Genomic DNA, 21,351 nt, shown 5'->3' on the forward strand with positions numbered 1-21,351 from the left:
TATGATGTTCCCCATTTGATAAAGAATACAAGAAATTGTTTAATGAGTAGTAAAAATAAAATTATATTTAATAATACAGAAGTTAAATGGGAAGATATTGTCCATTTTTTTGAAGTCGATTCCAAATCAAATGTTAGATGTGCGCCTCGTTTAAAAATAGAGCATATTAGGCTAAATTCTTTTCAAAAAATGCGTGTGCGCTTTGCGACTCAAGTTTTTAGTAATACCGCTGCTTCTGGCATGAATGCCCTCTATAGTTCTGGTTCATTGAATTTGGATACTTCTACCGCAAGCACTGCTGTATTTTGTCTTTTTTTTAAATATCTTTATTTTTAATTCAAGCAGTATGTATAGCTTAATTTTGTAAAAGAGGTTTAGTGGTTCTATTGATCAAATGGACATTTTGAAAAAAACTGAAATTGCTTTAAAAACAATAATTATCAAAAACGCACAAGATAGAAGTATTATTAATAATTTTTTCCTTATTAAAGGATGGCTCCTTAATATTACCAGCATTCGTTGTATGTGGAAATATTTATCCTCGAAAGGTTTTAAAGTCATAATGACTAGAAAACTTTGCCAAAATGTGCCTGAGCACTTTTTTGGGCAAATAAGAAGAGGAGAGGGAATCTATACCTTCAGACTTATTCATAACCCTCTTTCAAAGGGGTTGAGGTATTAGCTATTTTAATGTTGTCAATAAAGGCAACTTGCTGATTTTGATTGTCCATCATTCGTAGGTTCTATTCGTTAGAGAAAGATACTTCTTGGCGGCATACCGAATCATTTTATTCACCACAAACTTTATTTCTACAAAATATTAGTTTTAATGTTGATATTGATTTAAATGAGGAAGCATTTCTTAAACTAAGTGCTTTCACCGACTTAGAAATATTTAAGTCACATCATTGTTTAGCTTCCCTATCTTGCGCAAATAATAGCTCAAGTGATTACTTCTTCACACTTGAAAAAGAATTTGATAGTTGCAGCTTGGTACATCCTCCTAGTGACTTTATTAGTTTGTGGCGTTTATGTGGCATTATTCAAAAAGAGAAGTTTACTTTTAAAACTAGAAATTGACAATCAAATTTTTATGCATATACAGTTTGATTTTCAAAATTCTAAAATTTTGTAATTCTCATATTCAAAGCAGTTGACTGACACACAACGACGGTACAGCACATATGACAGAGAACTATTTGCCATTATTCAATTGTACGGTGTGGACTGATCATAAACCCATCATTTTTGTATTTCAGCAACATTGGTAAATGTAAATACTCGATATATTTTTATATATTTTATATTTTTTTTTATATATTTTATATTTAATCAAAGCAAGTTTCTTTAATTTTTCTTTCTTATCCATTTTGAATTTAAAATTTTTTCTTTTGCGTTTTCTATAACAAAAAACATATGATAGAGCAACGTCTTAATGATAATTTATATCGTCTGTCAGGGTCTTTTTAAAATGATCATTTAAGGCTACTTAACGATAATTTAGTGGGCTCGTCTGTCAATACTATCATGGTATTTTTAAAATGATCATTTAAGGCTGCTTAATGATAATTTATTGCGCTCGTCTGTCAATTCTATTAGTTTGCGATTATTTAAAAATTTATTTAGTATTGAAATAAATTTTTACAATTTCCAACGAAAAATAATATATATTAAATAAATTATGGCATGTTATATATCTTGAAGTGAACAAGGCTTTATACATAGTTATTTTTTTTCTAAAAATAAGTAAAATAAATTGTAATGACACTTTTGATATATCTAACATTAAATTACTATTATAAAAATATGTGGCGAACACATCTGTGGCGCTCACTTTGCCATCTACCGGCAAAGTAAAACCAAAAATGATTTTTCTTGTATGTGAATAAGCAACCAACTTCAAGTAGACGCTAACAATAGTCATAAAAATATAGTTCCTCGTGAACGGCAGAAAGTCAGTAAATATTATGTTTAATTATTTTGTGTAAACTTATGGCACAATAACCATAAATTGATGACCCTGATAAAAACAATGACACATTGCAAATAATAGTTTCACAAGAGCAAGATGAAGGACGACAAAGAAGCCACACTACAAGAGCAACTAAACACAACGATGGTAGAAAATAACCAGATAGAAAGCAAACATGAAGTTGCTGCAATGGACATAATCAAATTACCTACATTTTTACAAACAGGCCCCGAATTATGGTTTGCTCAAATCGAAGGATTATTACATGTGCATCGGATAACAGTAGATGCATCAAAATTGTACACTGTCATAACGGCACTGGATCATAATACCTTGCATCAAGTTGCAGATATCGTAAAATGTCCACCCATTACAGATAAATTTATCATGTTAAAAAAAGAACTGATAAAAAGATTTGGAGAATCGAAACACAAACAACTAGTGAAATTATTAACTAATTTAGAGTTATCAAACAAACGGCCAACACAGCTACTTAGGGAAATGCGAAATTAAGCCGGTACGAATGTTTCTGAGGAAGCTCTAGCAGCACTTTGGCTTCAACGGGTATCTAGCAATCTGAGGTGCATTTTGTCTGCAAGCAACACAGGTAATACAGATCAAACAGTAAAGTTAGCCGACGAAATAATGAATAATATGCCACCTGCAAAACCGTTCCATCTTTAGAATCGAAAGTACTGGCACTCGAGACTTCTATCCAACAATTAATAGCAACTGTCAGCATCAGAAGTTAGATCTGGTCGCAGTAGTCGAAGAAGCAGCAATCGGCGCAGACAAAGCCGCAGTAAATTATGCTTTTATCATACACGTTTTGGTGCAAATGCCACAAAATGTCAACAGCCGTGTGAATTCATCGAAGCATCCAAAAAGCTTAATTCCAACTCAGAAAACTAAAGTCGTTACCGCCACAATGTGCAGCAGGCGATAACGCACTCTTTAGTTGCACAAGCGAAAACCGTTTTCATATTCTCGACAAGGCAAGCAAATTATATTTTCTGGTCAACACTGGTTCAGCAGTATCTATTATTCCACTCACCTCAATAGCGCAAAACTCAAATGCAATTCCAGACGACATCAAGCTGTTTGCAGTAAACAACACAACCATCAACACTTTCGAAATTCGAAGGATGTGCATTGATTTAGGACTACGTCGCAATTTTATTTGAAACTTTATAATAGCCGAGGTCAAGTTATTAATCATAGGCGTAGATTTCTTGGCAAATTTCGGGTTGGTGCTAAACATGAAGGTCCCTCACGTCTTTATCCATCACAGATACCGTAAAAAACGCGGAAATACACTCGATATCTACTCTAAATGCCTCTACTAAATTACCCAACGTAATTCGCAAATACATCAACTGATCCAATCCTAACAATTACAAATTGCCAACAAGCTCCCAGGTAAGCCATCGGATTAAAACAGAATGCCGACCATTCGCAGAGAAGCCAAAAAGATATTCTGGTGCGAAACAGCAATTCGTGATGAATTCCGCACACTACAAGAGCAAGGAGTCGTGCGACCAGCAAACAGTCCATGGTCGAGCCCTTTCCACCTTGTTAGAAAAAAGACAGATGGTTGGACTGCATGTGGTGACTACCATAAGCTGAACGCCAGCACAAAATTAGACCGCTACCCAATACCATACATTGATCAGGTATCAGAACAACTTCACGGGAGTGTGATCTTCTCTAAAATCGATATCAATAGAGCCTATTATAACATACCAATGGACCCGGAAGATATTTGCAAAACTGCAGTTAGCACTCCAGTGGGAATGTTTGAATTCGTCGTAATGCCATTTGGGCTAAAAAACGCCACTCATATGTTCCAGCGCCATATGGACTCCATATTCCGATCTGTACCATTCGTTTTTTGCTATCTAGATGACATTTTGGTTTTTTCCAAAGATGCAACCGAACATGAAAAACACCGAGACATAGTATTGTACAAACTTCAGCAAGCGCATTTAAGCATTAACATGTTGAAATGCGAGTTTGGTGTTCCATCGTTACAATTCCTTGGTTATCACATCATTTCTGACGGGACAGAGCCCCCAAAAGATCGAATAACAGCAATACGTGAGTATGAAAAACCGAAAACAGTTCATCAAGTTCGTCAATTTCTAGGAGTAATGAATTATTATAGTAAGTGTATTCCACAAGCTGCAGAATACACGAACCATTGAACAACCTTCTTAATGATTCCAAGAAAAATGACAAACCGAAGCATTGTGGTCAACAGAGCTCAACACAGCATTCGATAAATGCAAAACGAGTATCTCATCAGCCTCCAAATTAGTACACTTATCACCAACATATCCGTTACGATTATCAACTGACGCATCTAGTTCAGCAATCGGTTCCGTTCTCGAACAACAAATGGGTGATCAGTGGAAGCCAGTAGCATTTTACTCGGCAAAATTAAGAGCAGTACAAATAAATTACAGTGCTTATGATAGAGAGCTCTTAGCAATCTATTATAGCTTTCGATCAAACACTTGCGACACATGTTAGAAGCACGACATTTTATGATCCGAACCGATCACAAGCCACTCATTTTTATCTTCAAACAGAAGTTGGAAAAATTATCGCCCCGTTAAGCGCGACACTTAAGCTACATTGCTGAATTTTCAACTGACATAACATATGTATCAGGTCCTAACAACATGGTAGCTCTATCACGGGTAGGCGCAATATCAATGCCACAGTCATGTAATTTAGAACCCATCAGGGAAGCTCAAGTTAATGACGTAGAGTTACAAGAAGCACTCAAATCAAACTCATCATTGCAGCTAAAGAAATTAAGACTACAAGCGGATCTGGATACATATTGCGACATCACAACTGATCGCATACGACCATTCATTTCAAAGTCATTGAGAAGAGACGTATTCAACCTAGTGCACTCGCTATCACATCCCGGTGCCAAAGAGACATTCCATCAATTAACAACAAAGTATGTACGACCATCAATCCGTAAAGATTTAAAGTCATGGGTTCGTCAATGTCAAGGCTGTCAACATTGACAGCCTTTCGAGCTCTACCCAATTTACTGGGAACCGAACGCATTCGTACGACTCCTTACCATCCGGCAGCTAACGGCATGATAGAACGATTCCATCGTACTTTGAAAACAGCTCGCATGGCCAGACCTGAACAAACTTGGTTACAGTTACTTCCATCAGTTCTACTGGGTTTGAGGTCAGCATTAAAAGAAGACATAGATGCGTCAGAAGCAGAACTAGTGTATGGCACAGTTTTGCGGTTACCTGGTGAATTTTTGATTGACAACGTTCCAACATGCAGCCAGGGAAAGTTTCTAGATCAAATTCGAAAAGGGTTACAGCAATTAATGCCTACTTCAGCATCGCATCATTTAAAATCACCAATTTTCATTCACAAAGGTTTACGAGACTGCACCCATGTTTTCCTACGTTCTGATCATATAAGAAAACCACTGAAACCGCCATACACAGGCTCGCACAAATTCATCAAAAGAATAAGTGAACGAATTTTCAAGATTCAAGTTGGCATCAAACAGTTAAATGTCTCAATAGAAAGGTTAAAACCAGCGTTCATAGCAGAAAGCAATGAGCAGTCGTCAGAACCATCGTTTTTGGAAATATTAGTCAATCCGGCCCAAAACAATCAGAAGGACAGAACCAGCAACAACGTACGCAAAGTAATCTTTGCTGAACAAGATCCTTTGAGGTAAACAATTCAAATTCACAACTGTCAACGTTGGGCAGTGAAACCTTATCAGGCTCCACTACAACAGTAACAAGTCACGCAAACCAAGATGACCTACAAATAACAGCAGTTTCTATTATTCATCGAGGGGGGAGTGCTGTGGCGAACACATCTGTGACGCTCACTTTGCCATCTACCGGCAATGTAAAACCAAAAATGATCTTTTTTGTATGTGAATAAGCAACCAACTTCAAGTAGACGCTAACAATAGTAATAAAAATATAGTTCCACGTGAACGGCAGAAAGTCGGTAACAATTATGTTTTATTATTTTGTATAAACTTATAGCACAATAGCCCTAAATTATTGGTTTTTATTTTTAAGTACAAAAATTTTTTGTATAGATATGTGAATGTATGATACATGAAATAGTGTATAAGTTATATTTGTTAATGTCATATAAGTTTAAATTTCGTTATAAAATAACGACAATTACATATTTAGATGGAAAACATTTTCAACATAAGATTAAGTAGAATTTAATTCCAAAACATTTTTTTTTCCAATTTCAAGCTAAAATAAATTTTTATTGCTTCCAACATGTTGTATGAAACCCTACTAAACTATTTTTCGCACATGAAAACTGTATTAATAGCTAAAAAAAGTGCATAAATAATTGCGTAACACACAATTGCAATCAAAATTACATGTAATGTACACTTTCGAGTATTTATATATCTAAATAAAATCTTGTGCAGTAAGTAATTGAAAAAAAAGTGATAAAGCAGCCCTGAACGAACGTAAAAGTGGCATAAATGTGGTGTAATTATACTTATTTCAATCGTGTGACAAAAATATTATAAAAAATGAGTTTTCTTAAGCAATATCAATTAGTTTTGGTCGAGGTTGGTGGAGTTCCCATTCTATAAAAGATATTCTCTGCTTAAGATATTCTTTGATGAGTGTGTGGTTTAACTAATATAGTTTGAATGATTGTTTGAAAGTGTAAGCTAAGTTTTACCACGTGTGAGTGACGTTAATTATATTTTTGAGCGCACGTTTGTATTGCGTGTGATCTAATTTGTAAATTCGAAAATATATGTTCAAGCAAATAAAATGTCTAAAAACAAACTTGATAAACCGAAAGACAACAATTATGTCAAAAATAAAGACCTGCCTAGAATTTGGCAGGATGAACGTTTTCATCATTTGGTTGCAGATCCAAGATTCAAAAGTTTTCCAAAATCGCAACGTAAAGTGAAAATTGATAATCGGTTTCAGAGAATGTTTACGGATGATGTTTTTAAAATTCAATATACAGTTGACAAACATGGAAGAAAATTAAATAAGAGTTCTTCCGAAAACTTACGAAAGTTTTATGAGATAAGTTCGTCAGATTCTGAATGCGAAGAAAACGAAAAACAAAAAGAAGAACAAACAATAAGTAGTTATACGGGAATACCAGAAGAAAAAAGCAATAAGTCGTTTGGTCGAGAAGACATCTATAAACAAGTGGAAATCCTAGAAAAGACAGTGGCAGGAACGCTAAAAGAACGATTGCTAAATCCAAATATCGATTATGCTCGTGGGGAGGGATATTTGGAGACTGATTCATCATCTGGCGAGTCAACTGACGATGAATCAGATCCTGTGTTAAATATGGACCATGTTTGGGGGGAACTTGATGCGGAAGCAGAATTAACTGATAAATCTACCAGCAGACTTGCTATATGTCATATGGACTGGGATCGAATAAGAGCCGTCGATCTGATGGCAGTCGTTAGTTCGTTTCTTCCCACAGGAGGCACTGTATTGAGCATTAAAATATACCCATCTGAATATGGTAAAACACGTATGACTGAAGAAGAAGTGTTTGGTCCAACAGAGTTAGTTAATTATAGGGAAAAAAAACAATATCGAAAGGTTCATTTATTACTTAACACATTTTACCTAAATTAATCGACCGGTTTATTTTTAGAATGCTTACAAATCTGAATCCATTAAGTCCGAGCAAGAATCATTACAGTCGCATGATAGTGATTATGAAGCGTATGATGACGCGTATCATATGGAGAAACTACGTCAGTACCAGCTAAATCGCCTACGTTACTACTATGCAGTGGCTGAATTTGATAGTATACAAACTGCGGACAAAGTTTACAAAGAATGTGATGGTTTGGAATATGAAAGTTCTGCAACACGTATAGATTTAAGGTTTATTCCTGATAATATATCATTTGACGATAACGAACCTTCTGATGTATGCACCTCTTTACCTGATAATACTTATATACCACGAAATTTTACAACTAGTGCATTGCACGAAGCAAAAGTTAACCTTACATGGGATGAAACAGCAGTTGAACGTCGTGAAATAAGTGAAAAGCTAGCAAGCAGTAATTTAGAAGATATACAGGATAAGGATATAAAAAAAATTGTTGCTATCAGTAGTAGTGAAAATGATGATGACGATAGTATTATTGAATCAAATATAAAAATAAATTCAAACAATACGAGTAGGAATGAATTTATTCAATCCAATCCAATTCGACATAAAACCAATGAGACTAAGAAGGATATAATAAATAAATATCGTACTTTGCTCGCAGAAATTGATGAAAGCGAAAAAAAACAAAAAACCAAAAAATTTGATATGGAATTTAGTTGGGTTGTTGAAGATTCAAAAAATGGCAACGATATCAATGAAGAAAATAGTGGAGATAACGTTAGTGACAAAACAACTATTGAAAAGGTTTTACAAAAGCGATCAGAAAAAAATAAAAAGCGTAAAGAAGAACGAAAAAAAAGGAAATTGCAAGCGCATGGTAATGACATTGAAAACAAAAATTCAAATGAGGATTCTGATTCAATACCAGATGGCATTGATATGAACGATAGTTACTTTGCAGAAGAATTTGCAAATGGAGATTTTATTGACACAGTATCCGAAAAAAAACTTGAAAAACTTAAAATTGAAATACAATCAAAAGAAGATCATCAATTTCATCAAAAGCAAAAAGCAAAAGAGTTAGAGTTATTAATTGACGAAGATGAAAACGAAAGGCATAGCCAACATTTCAACTATGAAAAAATTTTTAAATTTGATCAAGGCGTAAACTCCAAAAGAAAACGAAGAAAGTTTTTAAAAAAATCCAAATCAGTTATCACAGAAAATAAGAAATTGGAGGACACCTTCCAAATAAATGTTAATGATGAACGTTTTAAAGCAATGTATTCGGAGCATTTATATAATATTGATCCAACAGATTCACATTTTAGAAAGACAAAGGGTATGGAACGAATTATGGATGAGAAACTAAAACGGCGATATTGTAATAAAAATTTAAACAAATTTGAAATGTCGGTAAGAACAAAGATAGAATCAAAACCGCAGGAGAAACAATTAGAAAATAATATTTTGGTTAAAAATTTAAAATTTAAAATACAAAAGAGGGAAACTGTTTAAATGTAAACATTTGTATTGAATTTAAATTACATTACATATGTAAATAGTAATTTTATAAAATAAATTTCCGGTTTCGGGTTTTTATTGCAAGTCTTAAGAAGTTCTTGTTAGATACGTAGCGTTCTTGTTTAGTAATGATGAATGATGATAACTAGCCTCTCATAGAAAACTCCAGTTAAGTATTCCAAATTTGCGTATACAGGGCAATATCATTGAGATTGGAAGCAAATCAGCAAATTTTCTAATAATTCCAGTAAGCCCTGCTATCTATATAATTTTTAATTGAATGAGATAAAATAGCATTAATTGAGAAGATCCTTTTTGTGCAAATATGCTTTCATTATTATATTTTACATGAAGTTTTGTACTGTAGAGTAATGTTCAAAAAGAAAAGAATGTTTAAATGTATGAATATTCAATAGAAAGAGGCGTGCAGTTTTGATGTCTAAACCAGACTTATTTTTATTTATTTAAGAAAAGAATGTTTAAATGTATGAATGTTCAATAGAAAGACGCGTGCAGTTTTGATGTCTAAACCAGACTTATTTTTATTTATTTTAATTCCTTAAGTCTAACATTTTAATATTAGACGTATTTAATATTTACTTAGCACTATCTAATCTCAGAGTAATCACTAACCGCACGAGCCGGTACGCAGATCTTATTATTATTATTATTTAAAATAGGCTATTTGTGCGCCCCGACCTAAAAGATCTATTGTGCGCCTATAGGCCCAACTAGGACAATTTTAGACTATTTATAAATCTTATAATTGCAGTGGGCTTAATTTTACCTATTTGATTTGGGACCAGGATCCCGCTACTAATCGAGTCTACGTCTTGCCACCGCTGGGCAGTTGCATAGAACATGTTCTGATGTTTCCTTCTCCTCATGACAGAGTCGACAGGAATCACTTTCTACCGCACCTATAATCTTCATGTGGTAATTTAGTCTACAGTGTCCTGTAAGAAGTTCAGTGTAGATTTTGATATCATTTCTGCTAAGGTTGATGATAGCATTAACTTTGATGTGTTCAGGATCAATGAATCTTTTTGACTGTCGCATGCCTGTTTGGGCTCTCCAGTGTTCAAGTAGATGCTGTTTCTCCCGTTCACATAATAAGTTATTTGTGAAGCTATTTGTTACTCCGCAGAAGGGCTCTGGCCCAATGAAAGAAGTACATGCACCCTTCTTTGCTAATATGTCTGCTATTTCATTGCCCTCATGCCCCTCGTGTCCCGGTAACCACATAAGAGTAACATAGTTCCTCGATGCTAGGGTGTTGAGAAGTTGAAAGCATTCCCAAACCAGCTTTGATTGGAATAAGGATTTTGCTAAAGATTTTAGAATAATCACGAAGATTACCAGGAATACTCAAATTAGTCAGTGAGATGGGCGCGACTCTGCAAAATCCCCCCAGCCATCATAGAGCAAAAGTGCCCAGATGCACTAACTCGGAAAAGGCTTAACGTAACATAATATCTTAAAAAAATAGCTTATCAATAAATGATGTAGTAGCTTAGAACGCAAGTGTTCTACATATGGTTTCACTTGAAACCGTTTTTTCTATTTACACAGTCTTGACGTATGCGTATTTCACATATGGTGCAATGTGTGGCTCAGTTATTTGTCATCAAAGCAATGACAAAATAAAGGCTCATATTACTTGAGACAATTTATTGTTATTTTTATTTAAAATAGAACTGTGTCAATATTTATGTTAAAATTAATTATAACACATATATTGTGTGATATGTGTGGTCTCATACCAATATCACATAACGCCCTTATTCTTTAAAATAAAAAAAAACTTTTGGAAAAAAAATTTTTTTTTTTTTGTAAATACAAACTTCCATAACTCGAAGTCCAATTTTGCAAAGAAAAGGTTCAACTTATGGAGACTTCGATTTTTGAAAGAAACTAGAATTACATTTTAAAATATGTATTTATTTATTTGCAATCAAATAAAGTACAGAAGTTACGGTGAAGTGAAACATTCAGAAATTAGGGATTGGTATTTAATTTTTTTTCTTATTTTCAGTAAAAAGAGATTCCACTTTATTCATACTTTTATAGTGATCATCAGTTGTTAGCTGATTATCATTCGTTAGCTAATATAAATTCAGAACTTTGAATGAGTCTTCTACTTCATTCTTGGAACGTTGATGAACAATTACATCCACCGAACCGGATCATCATCACTTTCCGTTGCGCTTAGAATTGAATCCAGTAATTTAGAGGTATAGTGTTCAATAATATCTCATCTGTAGGAAAACTTGATATACAAATTTTATTGTCAAGCTCAATATAATCGGTTAGAGTAGCATTGGAATTTATTTTATTTACTTTAAACCACGCTGACAGCGACTGGGCTTTGGAACAAAGAAGCAAAATGAGAAAAAAAAATTAAACATTAGGTTTGGAAAAAGGGACTTCCATTAACAGCAAAATGGATTTATACTTAAAATAAAAATTCGACTTATAGAATGAACTTTCCCATATTCCTATTGGCACAGAACAAAATTTTTGTTCTAGTTATAGAGAAATTCAAGTTATAGAAGTTCGAGTTATGGAAGCAGAATTGTATGTAATTTGCTCTCTAAAACCTTGGCGCACTGTTTTTGGTTCGAGTTATAGAAAATTCGAGTTATAGAAGTTCGAGTTATGGAAGTTTGACTGTATATTTATTATAAATCTTTTTAAATGAAATTTCTTAACTTTTATTTTGTTTGCTTATGATTAAACTTGAGCTTGTAAAACTTATTGAAAAACATATTACATAAGTTTATATTAATAGTAAAAAGTTATTAAAGATAATTAAAATAATTGCAACATTATTTGTACAGCTAATAATAATTAAAATTGTATATTATATTATATTTATTATACTTCTTATTAAATAAAGTTTTCTTGCACTTTTGTTTTTGTTTACTAATGATTAAACTTATGCTTATATAATATATAAAGCTATTAATAATAATTGAAAAAATTGTAATAATATTTGTACAGGTAATAATAATTGTAATTGATAACATTTGCTAACAATTATGTTTTAAATAGTTTTGTATTATTTTTAAGTATTACTTCATTTTCTTTACCGTCGTTTGTCGTTATATTAGCGTCATTAATATCTATTACTTTGAAGGGGCCTATGCATAGACTAGTGCTTTTTCTTTTATTTTAAGATATTATTAATACCTTACTTCCTATTTCTAACTTAACTGGGTTATTATTATATCTAGTTTGTTCTTGCCTTTTAACCTTGGCATCATGTGTGAACTTTCTAGCTTTTTCAATCGATACTTTCAGTTCGTTCGCGTAATTTTCTAAATTGAATTTATCATCCTTGAGTCTTTCATCCGGAAGTGAAGGTAGTTTGCCAAAAACAAGTTCATATGGCGTATAGCCAGTGCCTATGTAGAATGAGAACTTTTATGCAAAAGCATAACATGGTACCCATTTGTTTTATTCTTCTTCTTCAGTAAAATTTAAAAGATATTCATTGAGGACTCTATGATTCCTCTCTATGGTGCCAATTGTTTCATGGTGGTAAGGAGTTGAGAATATTTGTTTTATGTCTAGTAAGTCTGTGATTTTTGTGAATAATTCTTTTACAAATTCCTTACAAATTCATTTCCTCTGTTTGATTTCAGTATTATGAATAAACCGAATTTTAATATTAGTTGTTCTACTAATGTTTTAGCTACTGTATATGCTTCTTTATTTACTATTGGATATGCAATGATAAATCTATTTAATTCACATTGCATTGTGAGAATATATCTAAATCGAAGGGGTCGAAAAGGGCCTACAGTATCGATTTCTATTGTTTTCATAACGTTTGAAGGTATTGTTGTAATTTCTAATTGTTCTTTTGTATGCTTTGTCTGTTGATTTGGCATTTATGACATGTGCTGATACATTTATGAACCATTTGTTTCATTTTGCTCCACGTATACCGTTGTTTTAATTTTGTGAATGTTTTCCTTACACATAAGTACCCACTGTAAGGAGTATTATGATATTCTTCTATGAGTCTGTATCTTTTTATTCTATCAGAGATTTCTTCCGGGGTTTTATAAATTAATATTTTGAGATTTTTTTTTCTATTTTCTTCGTTGCAACATATTTATAATATTTTTAAATTCTTCTTTTGCCATGACATCAAATATTGTATCTTCTTGTGCTAGCGCTAATTCATAGATTTTAAAATTTTCTATTTTGGATATGAGTTTTTCCATGATCGAAATCGGCTTCGTAGGTACCTTTTTCATTTCCACTTTCACTACATTTTTCACAATGTATAATTTTTCTTTATTATTTTTATTTATATTAAACTGCAGTTTCATTGTATGTCTGATATCACTAATGGATATACAGTTCCAACAATAGAATTTATTAGGCTCATTGAAACGTGTGTTTCCTATAGGTTTATCATTTTTTTTCATGGCGCATTGTAACATATACTCGAGTAATGTCTCTTGTTTCTAATTGTATCATTAATTCTTTTTCATTAGCAGTACTAAATTTCTTTGTTACATTTTCGTTACATTTTCTTGATTCTAGATAGTGGATCTGCATTTGTGTTTATCTTCCCTTTCTATACATAATTTCAAAATCATAATCTGGCAAGTCTATTCTAATCCTTGTCATTTTGAATGAGGAGTTCTTATGAACAAATAGGGAAATTAAGGGTCTATAGTCTGTTATAACAAAAAAACGTTTGCCATAAACATATGGACGAAAGTAATTGATTGCTCAATGTATTACTAACAAATCCTTCTCTATGATTGGCTTATTTAAGTCGTGTTTTTAAAAGGCTTTACTTCCATAACAAATTTGAAGATCAGATCCAATCTCGCCTTGTGAGAGTACTGCACCTAATGCATAGTGAGATGCATCAGTGGTGATTAAAAATGGTTTATTGAAAACGGGGTATTTCAGTACTGGTGGGTTTATTAGTTTCGATTTTAACTTCACAAACGCTTTATCACAATTCGAATTCCATTTAAACTTCTGGTTTTTCTTTAATAAACGATTTAACGGTTTTGCAATGTCTGCAAAATTGCTTATTAATTTTCAGTAGTAATTATAGAAAGTTACGTATCTTCTTACTTCATCAGTGGTTGTGGGTTTTGGATAGTTCATTATGACTTTATGTTTGGCTGGATCAGTTTTTATTCCGTGCTCTGTTATCAAAAGTCCTAAGTAAGTAGCTTCGTGTTTTAGAAAGTTACCCTTGTCAGGATTTAATTTAAGATTGTGTTCATATGTTATGGAGTTTCTCACATTATTGTTTCTATTTTGAGAATTGTTGCTAATTCTCTGGTTATGTTGGAATCTATTTTCATTTATTCTATGGTTGTTGTATCTTCTTTGATTTGGAAAACGTTGTTGAGTGAAAAACACTTATTGTTGCATTGGTATGTGCATATTTTCAGCAAATAATCTAGCTTTTGCAAAGATCTTTGGTTGCGCTGTGTGAACAGTTTGTGAATAAAGGACATTTAATCCCTTTTTAAATGCTAATAATTTACTAATAATTTTATTTACTAGAAGTACAGACTTCCTTCTGGAGATGGCTTTCTAAAGTAATTATTTAGTAACGTTGCATTTAGTAACGTTACAGTCTCGTAATTTAGTTTTTCCATGGTACTTGTATTATTATGCTTATTTTCCTGGCTTACTATATCTTCATTAGTAGACATACCTAATAGATATTGTTTAGTCAGATTATGCTTATCGAAAAATGTGTCTGCTAACGAAGTTTGTGTTATAAACTTAAAAGTTGGGTATACTGTCTTGACTTTGGCAGATATTCTAATGTTATCAATTTTTTTGGCTAATGTATGTTTTGAATAACGTCTTTAAGCAGATTTTTTCGCGTTTCTTAATAAAATTTGTACCTCAGATATACATTCAGATGTGGTTGGCTTCTATGATATTTGTTTACTTTATTTCCTTGTTCCGACGTATCCACTGAGAGCCAACGCAGGGTGTTGAGGCACTTGTTCTGTTTTTTTTTTAATTTCTTGATCGATATTTTGTGCGGATTTATCAGTTTCATATCAAGGCTGTATGCTGTCACTGTCCTTATAATTCTGTTTTAGTTGGCGTTTCCAGAAATTTGGGAGTTGATATACTTTTTGATTTAGGTTTGCTACATCCATAGCATCATCACAAGCAGAGACAAAGGTATAGAGTTCTGTCTTATCACTCTTAAATTCGGGTATCAGTTTAATAAGAATATTTAAGTCTACTATCTCTTCTAATCTACCTGTGTTACCAGTATCATCTGTACTTCCTAAATTTGTCCTATTTTGGTTAGTTGTCATTTTAGAAAGTACTTATTTGACAGAAAATACTACACGATATTATTGATAGGTAACCAACTATGAAAGGAATTTCAAATAAAAGGGCAGCGAAATTGCCAAATCGTTTTGTTTGGAATTTTTCCCGATTGAAAATGTCTTTTATGTTAGAAAGATTGGTGGAGCTCACCTGAAATGGTACAAATGCGGAAAACTGGGACATATCGCTACAAAATGTAATATCAAAAATGAGGAAGGAAACAAAAATTTTCGAAAATAGAAAATGTAATTAAGGCAATGTTTTCCATAAATGTAAATAAAGAAAGTCCTTATATAAAAGCAGAACATAAGAATAAATATTACAAACTCCTTATAGATACTGGAACTAGTATAAGTTTAATTAAATCTCAACGTATATTTATAGAAGAGATACAAAATACAAATAAAGTAGAATTAGTTGGTGCAACAAAAAAATATGAGAGAATAATGGGAAGTGCATCCATTCGAATAAGAATTAAGAGTATGAAGGGTAATGTCCACACATACAGATGGAAGTTTCACGTGGTATTTTATGATTTTATTTTCGTATATAATCGGGGCCGATTTCTTAGGTAATTTTAAGTGTAAGATTGATTACGAGGAAGATCTGTTGAATGTTAGTAAGAATGTACATAGTTTTTAATGTAGGAATGTTGAAGAGTTTATTCCGCCGAGAAATGAAGTGTTTCGTTTGATTATAATTTAAAAAATATGAAAAATGGTTTATGTACCACGTTTCGAAGATGAAAGGATTGTTATTCCTCATTGTATTAGTACGACGAGAAATGGAAAATGCTTAGTGAGCATTATAAATAAAAATGAAAAGAAGACTTTTATTGGATTTTCGTTAAAGATAGAAGACCTTAGGAGGTATCAGATTGTATATATTGCTAAAAAGAATTTCGAGAATGGAAAAAAAGTGAAATAGAGAGTTTTTCCAATAAAGAACAGAAGTGAGCATATAGAAAGCATGTTAAGGGTAGATCATATGAATCCTGAAAAGAAGGAATCAATTAGCAAATTGATAATAATTTGTTTATTTTAGAACGAGATAAACTGAGTTTCACAAACAGCTTAACTTGTGATATAAGAACACAATAAGGAGTAAAACCGGTCTATTCAAAAATGTATAGATATGCAAAGGTACATAAAGAAGAAGTAAAAAGTCAGGTGAAGAAATTGTTAGAGAATGATATTATACAAAGTTCTAAGTCATCTTGGAACTTTCCTGTGGGAAGACTTTAGGAAATTGAACGAACTGACGGTAGCAGATAGGAATTAAGAATGTCTAAATATTTTACAACACTCGATCTAACAAATTTTATCAGATTAAAGGAAAGCCAATCTAAAGCTATAAGCAGATAAATGCGAATTTCCAAGGAAAGAAGTCGCAGATTTCGGTCATTGTATTAATTATTTTATTACCAATTATCAATTATTTATTTCTTTATTAAATATATGTTTAACACTACAGAGCCAAAATTGAACTGAACTCTTTCATATGTGAGGGAGCTTTTTACAACACTCTCACCTGAGAGCTTTTAAACATAATTCATCGGATATTTTTATTTAAACATAGAAGTGTGGCTGATTACGTGTTAACTCCTCCCTCGCTAAGTAAGAGTCGTCCTCGGTCTCTTTTTGCGTTGAATACAATAAGTTAGCAATTATTGGAATATTTAACAAAATATATAAAACAAAAATATGTTATTATTAAAAAATATAACAATAGTTAGATAACAATATATTAAATATAACAATAGTTAAATATAAACAATAGTTTAACAATAGTTAAAATCATACAATTGTGTAATAGAGAACACTCTTAGAACATTAGTATTGTGAATGCACCAGCTCGCTTCGCCCTTGCAAACCACTACAGAATATTACCTAAGGTTGTCCTTATGGACCACCCTTCCCTTTATGAGGACAGATGATCCTAGGTCTGCTTCCACCTTTACTTCGACGCACAATGGAGTTATTTTGTTTCCCAGTCTTCTATTTGTTTTGACGAAAACTGTTTCGCCCACTTGAAAGGTTCTATTCTGCCTCGCTTTATTATGCTGTTTTAGCTGGTTTTCTTGGGCTTCTCTAATTTTGCTCTCTATTTCCTGTTGTAGTTCAGGTGTAGCTGAATGAAGAATATCTATGGGTTTCTTTTTGGTTGTGGTGTGAATTGACCCATTGTATGCTATGGTTGCCTGTATAATAAGTTCGACTGTGTCGTCAATTTTCCTATCTATTTTCAGACACCTAGCAATTTCTATTAATGTGCCGTGTAGCCTTTCTACCTGGCCGTTAGACGTACTGTGTAAGGGAGGAGCGTTAGCTAACGTCACATTAAAGGTATTTGTCAATGTAGACCTGATGGTTTCCGAATTTAGTGACTTTTCATTGTCACAAAAAATTGTTTTTGTTTTTGGAAAGATATTCATCAATTGTAAAATTGGAATTTTCACATCCACAATTGTTCGTGAAGCAATGGGTTGCACTATAGCAAACTTCGAAAACTTATCTATACATGTGAGAAAATATTTTCCATCTGTGGAAAATATATCTACATGAAGAATTTGACCAACATATGATGGAATCGGGGTTTCGCCGATTAGTTGTTTTTTTTGATGTCTGTTGTATTTACCCTTTGAGCAGGTTTTGCAATTTGCAACGATTTCGTTGGCCAATTTTGTCATTTTTGGGAAAAAATATTCGCGCAAGATCTGCTTAACATTTTCCTGTGCGGACTTGTGCGCCCTATTGTGTTCTATTGTTACTATGTCCCGTTGATCGTTTTTATCGTATATGTCCATGACGAAATGCTTGGAGTACCAAAATTTTGTAGACGGAAACGCCTTGACGAGCTCATTCTGGATACAAGCAATAATTGGTAGCTCACAGTAAATTGCATTTACTACGTCAGGTTTTGTTGCTTCTCTAACACTCTCCAATAGTTCTTCTTCATTGAAAAAATTTATCAAGTGTCTAGTTTTTTCGCGGAAGATTATAAAAGTACGAGTCGATGTCACATTTGTTCGTTCAATGACGATTTGGTTTCTGAAACAATTCACTGGCTTATCAGTCGCTTCAATTGCATAAGACATTGATAATTCGCTGTGGATGGTGGCTGCGTCAGAGCTAGGCATATTTTCAAGCGCATGAATGTTCTGCCGTGATAGCGCATCGGCTACGTAGTTTTCTTTTCCTGGCTTATAAAGAATTTGGGCATTATGTTCATCTATGAACGCTTTCCACCGCTTAATTTTCGCGTTGGGGTTTCGGTCTGAAACCGCAAACGACAGAGGTTGATGATCAGTAAAAATATTTAAATTTTTAACACCATATAGATAATTTCTGAGATTCTTTAGAGCCCAAACAATTGCGAGTAATTCCCTTTCATTGGTAGCGAAATTCATTTCGTTGTCTTTCAAGGTCCTCGATATCATAGTTATCGGCTTCCCGCTTTGTGATAGTACAGCGCCTAATCCTAAAGATGACGCATCCGTTGTTAGGTCGAATGGTTTTCCATAATCTGGATGCTGGAGCAAAACGTCTTCCGACATCAAGATTTTCTTGAGCTTGTTGAAAGCTTGACGCTGACTGTTGTTTAGCTCTATTTGTTTTTTCTTCGATTGGTGAGTGCTAACTCTACCATTTTCGCCCTTAAAGATATCTGTAAGTGGCCTGGCTATTGAGGCGAAGTTTCTTATAAAGCATCTGTAATAGCTCGCTAAGCCCATAAATGACCTGACATTAAATAATGTCGTTGGCTCAGTATAGTTTCGAATTGCCTCTATTTTACTTGGGCTTGTTCGAATACCCTCTCCAGTTACCGTGAAACCTAAGTACTCAACGCTTTCCTTAAAGAAATGGGACTTCTCCCGTGAAATCCTCATATTGGCTTCGTTCAACTTCCTCAAGACCCACGCTATGTGTTTAATGTGATCTTCTTCTGTTTTTGAGAATATGATAACGTCGTCGACGTAAACGTGACATGTCTTTCCAATTTGGTCTCGAAGCACGTCATCAATAGCCCTTTGAAATACGCTGGGTGCGTTCTTCAAGCCAAATGGTAGCCTACAAAATTCGTATTTTCCGCTGTTGACCGAAAAAGCAGTTTTCTCGCGATCTCTTTCTGCCAAAACTATTTGGTGAAAGCCAGATTTTAAATCGAGAGTTGTAAAATATTTTCCTTTTCCTAAGTTGGCGAGTATCACCATCACGTTAGGGATGGGATATTTATCGTCTATCGTTTTTTGATTTAATTTTCTGAAATCAATTACAAGACGTTTTTTTGTGTTGCCATGTTCATCAACTCCCTTTTTGTCAACAACCCATATTGGATTATTGTATGGCGATCTAGATGGTCTAATTATACCATTTCTTAGCAAGTCACGCACTTCTTTATTCACAAAATCTGCTACGCCCATAGGATAAGGATATAGTTTCGAATAAATGGGGTCGTCACACTCAGTTCGAATGGTAGCTACAATATTTGTGTTGAACGGAAGTAATTCGTCAGGATCAGCAAATACCGTTTGTTCACTTTTTAATAATTTTTGAAATTTTTCGTTAACTTTTTCTGGAATTTTAATATCCTCAATTCGAGTGAAATTTACATTCGCACATTTTAAAAACTGGATCGGTTCTGATCCCGTATTATACTTCAAATTTTTATTTTTAAAATCTATTTTTGCATCGATTTGTGTTAACAAATCGAGGCCGATGATTCCATCAAATTTTGTAAGATCGGGTAATATAAAAAAGGTGCTATTAATATTAAACAGGTTCACGAAGCATTTATCTTTGATTTCATTAAAACCATGTATTGATTTTACTATAAAAGTGTTGCTTACTGGTTTTGTATATCTTAACTCTTTAAGAGGTTTAATGTAATTCTTTGACGCACCGGTGTCAATCAGCAGTTTTATAACTTTCCCTGCAATATTCCGCTCTATGAATGGTAGCAGGGAGTTTCCACTAAAAAATTAACATGGTCAAAACTATCAGCATCGTCATCAATTTCTACTAGTGATTCTTCGGCTAGTTCCTCGTATTTCCTCATTTCTTGTGTTTGAGAAATGCTTTCGTGTGGCATAAAATTCACTCTCTGCATTTTTTGCCCTGTTAATCTTTCAGAGTCATTTTTTCTTTTCATATTTTGGTCCTTATATTGAACCCCGAAAATAGTGTTGTTGTATTTCTCTGACGTATTATAATTACTCCTTTGAGTTTTGGTATTGTTCCAGTGTCTCGTCCTAGATGAGGTTGGATCTACGTCCATTTTTTCAACTTGTCTTTTTTCAGTATTTTGTCTTATAAAATATGGATTTTTGTTTTGATTATCAACTTGATTACTTTTAACGTAATTGCTTACCTGACTATATCTGCCCACACTTCTTTCATTATTTTGAAGCCTTTGTTCAGTTCTGTGAGCTTCATCTTCCAGACTCCTCGCGAAGTTGGTTGCGAATTTATAACGCTCATGGTTTGCCTCAACTTCTTGTGCCAGAGCTAATGCTGCGGGTAAATTGGTTGGCTGTGCCGAGAAAAGAATGTTGCTTAAGGCCCTTTTTGTACCTGAAATAAATATGCGCAACGCGTCCATTCTATATTTTTCATTTAAGGATGCTGCCAAGGTTCCATCATAAGTCATAATTACTTTGTTGGTAAGCAAAGTCAATTTTTGTTCCACTTGTTCATAGAATTGTAAAAGAGTCAGGTTACCCTGACGTAGGGTAGACATCTCCTGTTCGATGAGGTAAATAGGCCGCTTATCAGCGTATGTGAAGTCGAGACGTGCTATTATAGCTTTAAAATTGAGAACAGTGTTAAAGGATGCTAAAACCATGTCTGCTGATC

General features: G+C 33.4%; 3 protein-coding genes across 3 annotated transcripts; all 3 read left to right on the forward strand.

The window, feature by feature from the left end:
• The first annotated feature begins 2,068 nt into the window (after positions 1-2,068).
• LOC119666202 lies at positions 2,069-2,485 on the forward strand. Its single transcript, XM_038075483.1, has one exon. The coding sequence runs from the start codon at positions 2,069-2,071 to the stop codon at positions 2,483-2,485; it is 417 nt and encodes a 138-aa protein (XP_037931411.1).
• A 2,608-nt stretch (positions 2,486-5,093) lies between these two features.
• Positions 5,094-5,705, forward strand: LOC119666203. The gene has a single exon (XM_038075484.1). The coding sequence runs from the start codon at positions 5,094-5,096 to the stop codon at positions 5,703-5,705; it is 612 nt and encodes a 203-aa protein (XP_037931412.1).
• A 969-nt stretch (positions 5,706-6,674) lies between these two features.
• LOC119668809 (ESF1 homolog) lies at positions 6,675-9,164 on the forward strand. The gene is made up of 2 exons (XM_038078453.1): positions 6,675-7,602; positions 7,658-9,164. Exons 1-2 carry the CDS (start codon positions 6,796-6,798, stop codon positions 9,143-9,145), a joined length of 2,295 nt encoding a protein of 764 aa, XP_037934381.1. The 5' UTR covers positions 6,675-6,795; the 3' UTR covers positions 9,146-9,164.
• The last annotated feature ends 12,187 nt before the right edge of the window (positions 9,165-21,351 follow it).

This window comes from Teleopsis dalmanni, chromosome 1, assembly GCF_002237135.1.
Source record: "Teleopsis dalmanni isolate 2A chromosome 1, ASM223713v2, whole genome shotgun sequence".
Classification (NCBI taxonomy): Eukaryota; Metazoa; Arthropoda; class Insecta; order Diptera; family Diopsidae; genus Teleopsis; species Teleopsis dalmanni.